The sequence below is a fragment of the Lucilia cuprina genome, chromosome 4 (genome assembly GCF_022045245.1).
Source record: "Lucilia cuprina isolate Lc7/37 chromosome 4, ASM2204524v1, whole genome shotgun sequence".
NCBI classification, from domain to species: domain Eukaryota; kingdom Metazoa; phylum Arthropoda; class Insecta; order Diptera; family Calliphoridae; genus Lucilia; species Lucilia cuprina.
Window position 1 is genome coordinate 5,003,532 of NC_060952.1, and position 5,367 is coordinate 5,008,898.

General features: G+C 31.5%; 1 protein-coding gene across 1 annotated transcript; it reads right to left on the reverse strand.

The window, feature by feature from the left end:
* Positions 1-1,507: 1,507 nt before the first annotated feature.
* On the reverse strand, positions 1,508-2,782 carry LOC111675484 (zinc finger protein 697). Its single transcript, XM_023436252.2, has one exon. The coding sequence runs from the start codon at positions 2,713-2,715 to the stop codon at positions 1,720-1,722; it is 996 nt and encodes a 331-aa protein (XP_023292020.2). The 5' UTR covers positions 2,716-2,782; the 3' UTR covers positions 1,508-1,719.
* Between the last annotated feature and the right edge of the window lie 2,585 nt (positions 2,783-5,367).

Consider the following 5,367-nt stretch of genomic DNA (forward strand, 5'->3'; position numbering starts at 1 on the left):
TATATGGGCGTTAGGGATATGACTGTTAAAATTGTTTCATGTGTGAGGGTTCTGCGAAAACGTAGACCTTGGAATTTGACTATTTTAAATATCAAACAAACCTTATCAATAGAGAATATTTACATAAAATTTCTAGCTCCTCCCATGATGTCGTTATTTCAACAGACAGAGAGACGGACAGACATGGATAGATCGTCTCAGAATATATATACTTGTATGGGTCTTAGGCGAATATTTCGATGTTTAACAAACGGAATGACAATACTTATACCACAAATCTTTTTTGATGGTGGCTATAAAAATAGCCGTCGGAAAGATATCAAGATTTTTTGAATCTAGTCATATGCGCCCAATGATATGATTCATAAATAATGTACATTATACTATTTCGCATGAGATCATAAAATTTGTCTTGACTTTTTCTTATCAATACTATTTCCATAAAGAATTGAAAACATTTTGTTCTTTTAGGTTATGGACTTTTAAACTAAAATATCGTTTATAAACTTTGTTTTATTTAATATTCAAAACGTGTTCATAAATTGAATGAATTTTGTAATAAATAGTATGAATCGAACATAACTTTTATTTCTAAACCATGTTCATTGTGAAAATAAAAAGTTCATAAATAAAACAATATCGTACATAACAGAAATTTTTAGAAATGAAATAAAATGTAAGTCAAGGCTCCATGATGTTGTCTAAAAGAAATGTATATGAAACAATTCATAACATTTAGGAAATTATTAAAGAAAATTGATAAATTCGGTAAAACATATTTTTGATTTAAATGTTAAAGAATTTTGAATATTTCTTCTACACTGAAACAAAATTAATTTCATAACCTAAACATTTGAAATAAAAACAAATTTTTTTCAATTATAGTTTTTTTAAAATCTTTTGTATTTTTTTGTTCTTTCATAAAAATTTCACTCTAAAACAGTTATTGTATGTATGTATATAAAAAAAAACTTAAAAATATTAAAATAAAAATAATAATAATGAAATAAAAAAATGCTTAAATACTAGATTTGTTTTTGTTAAAAAGAAACCAAAATGTATCCAAAAAAGATACAGATATTATTTACACATGTGTTATTGGAAAAAGAAATGCACAAGTTGGTTTTTGGTATTTTATAGCAAGTTAACTATTTACATAAATGAAATTTAAAAAATAAAACAACAAAAATATGAAAACATTATTTTCTGATGGGAAAAACACGTATTTTCAAAATATTAAGTAAATATTTTTTAATACATACAGATACAGATACAGCTAATGATAGATAGGTGGTATATACAGACAGATAAATAGATACATACATTCAGTTATAAAAAAATAAATATTTTTTCTGTAGAAATATCTACTCTTTCTGGTACTTGGTTAAAAATTGTTTGGTTGGTTTTGTGCGTTTTTAATATAAATGTTTAGCCAGGTACAGGATAATGGTTTTTAATAATAATAATTATTATCATAATCGTAATGAGGTAATTGAGATTTGTTTGTTTCGTTTTTGTAGATGTCTACTTTCGTTATTTTTCAAAGAAAGTAATGATGATTGTAGCGTTTTTAATGCGTGCAAACGCGTTTTTTTTTCCATTGCTTTGTTTTGTATATTTTGGAAACCTTGTAGGAACATTAAGGTATGAGCGAAGTAAAAGGCCATGCCCAGCTTTGCTTAGCAGTTGAGGTGGTGGAGTTTTCACAAGTTACAATATTTAGTAACCATAAAGATAAGGATACATGGGCACAAAGATGGCGGGTCCCAATTGTCTTTCCTGGGGCATGTGTGTCTTCATGTGTTTTTTGAGATGATCACGACGACCGAATTTCTTGCCACATGCTGTGCAGGGATAAGGTCTCAAGCCGGTGTGTATGCGCTTGTGGCGAGTTAATTCTTCGTTGCGTGTGAAAGTTTTGCCGCAGGTTTCAACATCACATTTGAAGGGTCTTTCGCCGGTATGAATGCGTATATGACCCTTAAGTTGACCATTATTGGAGAAGGCTACATCACAGTGGGGGCACTTGAATTTCTTTGGTCTTTGCTTGCGTGCATTGACGGCTTTAAGATGGGCATCTTCAGCCATAACACGGGCATATTCCTGTTCCATTAAACTCAAGGCATAGGGATCCAAAGCATAAGCAGCGGCGGCAGCAGCAGCTGATGAGCTGGTAGTAGGCACTGTTGGTAATCCATTAGCTGCTGCAGCAGCGGCGGCAGCATAATATAAATCACTAGCCGAGGCAGCAGGCATGGAGGGCAGCATATGAGTCATGGCTGTAGCATGATGTTGATGGTGAGCCGCCATATGAGGAGCATGATTTTCCAAAGAGCCATATAGATGTGTATTAGCGTAAGGAACGGGGTGTACTAAGGCATTGCTATTGTTCATGGGTGGTGAGGCTGGGGCAGATTCCATTTGCAAGCTATTGTTGAAACTATCCTCATAGCTGGATGATTTAGTGGAAGAACTGCTAGAGGAAGCACATTCACGATCACTTTCATTGCCACTAAAAGAACAATTTTCTGTTTTCACCAAAGATGAGGCCGAAGCAGACATATCCTCAGTGGAAGAGCTGTATTCGGATTTCACCAAAGGTTTGGTTTGTGGAGTTTCCTCCATTTGATTGATGGGCGAAGCACGGGTATTACAATCCCAAGGACGGAAGAGTCTGGAGTAGGTTTGTGGTGGATGCATGTTTAAGGTAGACATGGTTTTTATAATTGTTTTGCTTTTTTTTTTGTAAAAAAAATATATAAATTTTCTTTCGTTTTTCTTGTGTAAAAACACTTTCACTTGGTAATTATTAAAAATTTGTTTTTCTAATTTTTTCTCGTTAGAAATACACTCGTTTGTATGTGTTCTCGTTAAGATCCGTAGTGGAACTGATTGACAAACTGTAATGCGCAGAGTATATAAATGAAAATTGTGAAGAGCGAGAGCAAAGGACCTTTTTGTTTAGAAATTTTGTCTACCTACTTATAAAACAAATCATACCTACTTATACACATACGCACAAACACAAACATACTCACACAAATACACCTACTTGCATTACTCAATCTCAATGGCTTAGATATTTGGCCTGTTGGTCTATGTGTGTATTTGTTGGGAAATAAAAATCTCGCCCTGATTCATGCTTTTAAGGCTTCATTCATAGATTTGTTTTAAATCACTTAGAGAGCTTGTAAGTATTTGAGTGGATGTGTGTGTGTGTATGTATGAGAGAGTATTAGAGAATCCCCCTTGTTGATTAAGGGTGTTTTTTGTTGTTGTTGCATTTGGTTTTGTAATACGTTTGAACAATGGCTTCCCACTTTTAGCCGCAGACATCGCGGCATCTTCTTGTTGTTGTTTGTCGTTGTGGTTTTTGTGTTCAAATTATTTTTTTCCTGATTTTAACGTGTATTTTATATTAAATCGTATTTAGAGGAGACTAAATACGTACGATTACAAATATATATTTTAAATACTTGATTTTTTCCAGGAAACTTTTTAAGGACATTGATTAAAATCGGCAAACATTTGCGAGATTTTTGGGATTGCAGATATAGAAGATTTCTGGGAAATTAAACATTTGGTTCAGATAGAAAGATGGTCCTAGATCTAGTTTCAGAAAACGGATGGATAGATAGATAGATAGATAGATAGATAGATAGATAGATAGATAGATAGATAGATAGATAGATAGATAGATAGAAGGATAGAAGGATAGATAGATAGATAGATAGATTGATAGATGGATAGATAGATACATAGATAGATAGATAGATAGATAGATAGATAGATAGATAGATAGATAGATAGATAGAAGGATAGATAGATAGATAGATAGATAGATAGATAGATAGATAGATAGATAGATAGATAGATAGATAGATAGATAGATAGATAGATAGATAGATAGATAGATAGATAGATAGATAGATAGATAGATATATAGATATATAGATAGATAGATAGATAGATAGATAGATAGATAGATAGATAAATAAATAAATAGATAGATAGATAGATAGATAGATAGATAGATAGATAGATAGATAGATAGATAGATAGATAGATAGATAGATAGATAGATAGATAGATAGATATATATATAGATAGATAGATAGATATATAGGTTGATAGATAGATAGATAGATAGATAGATAGATAGATAGATAGATAGATAGATAGATAGATAGATAGATAGATAGATAGATAGTTGGATGTCTTCGATAATGCTCTCGCAATTTTATTGTTTTGTTTGAAAGATCTCGAATAAGTAAGTTTGAAAACTGAAGGATTGTCTATGCAATTTCGGTAAGTAACAAATTTTATTTATTTTCTTTTCCTCTCTAAAACACTGTGCACTTTTCAAGCCCTATAAAAACCACAAAATATGAAATACAATCCTAAATTTGTTTCTCTAAATGCTGGCCTCTTTAAATGTGATTTGAAAACAAGCAGTAGCATCTTTTGCAAACATAAACTTTTCTTTTTTTCCAAAGCACCCAAGAAAAATATACAACAACAACTAAATGAGTATTGTTGTCATACATATTGGCCTTTTCATGCCATTTGTAAGAACCAAAAAAAAAAATAGGAAATAAAAACTTTAACATAAACCACAAACCAACCACCCCATAATAAGGATGAGTACATACATACATCCTTCGTATATAATGATGAGAAGATGCTGATGACGAGCTCGAAAGGGAGTTATTTATTATGGCCCTCAAAACAATTTTTAGGGCTTTGATTTCTGTCTCGATTATAATAAAACCAAGTGAATATAAAAATGTTTATATGTACGTATGTAGTATGTTTGTGTGCGTTTTCATATCTGTGTATGTGTGTATTAGAGTGTATAGTAATTGTGAATTTTACGCTTACCTACTAACAAACCCCCCAAGGAAAGCAATTTTTTCGACACTAAAATTTTTGAAATCCCGAAAAAAGTGAAATGAACAACAGAAAAAAAAGTTGTTAGAGCGAAGGCTTTGTCGTTGCCTTTAATATTTTCGCAATCTAAAAACTTATTGTTAAATTTAAGCATGGCTGGGAATGGTTTTGTTAATGCTTTTTATAATGTTTGTTTGGGGAGGGAGAGTTGATGTTTCAAAGAATGAAAACATTGGAAATTATTAAAATTTCATTAAAAGAAAAGTGTTCAAAGTCCGGGAATAGAAACTTCTTCTGCAGCTGTAACGATTGAAGAATCCTAATATCATAGAACCAATATTAATATTAATATTAATAATATTAAGGGAAAAGTCCTTACGTGTTTTTATTTGTTTCCCACTTTAGAGCGCTAATATCGATTGTTTTGTAAATGTTCCAGTTTACAGAATGTCATTTGTCTCCAATGAGAATTTCAAC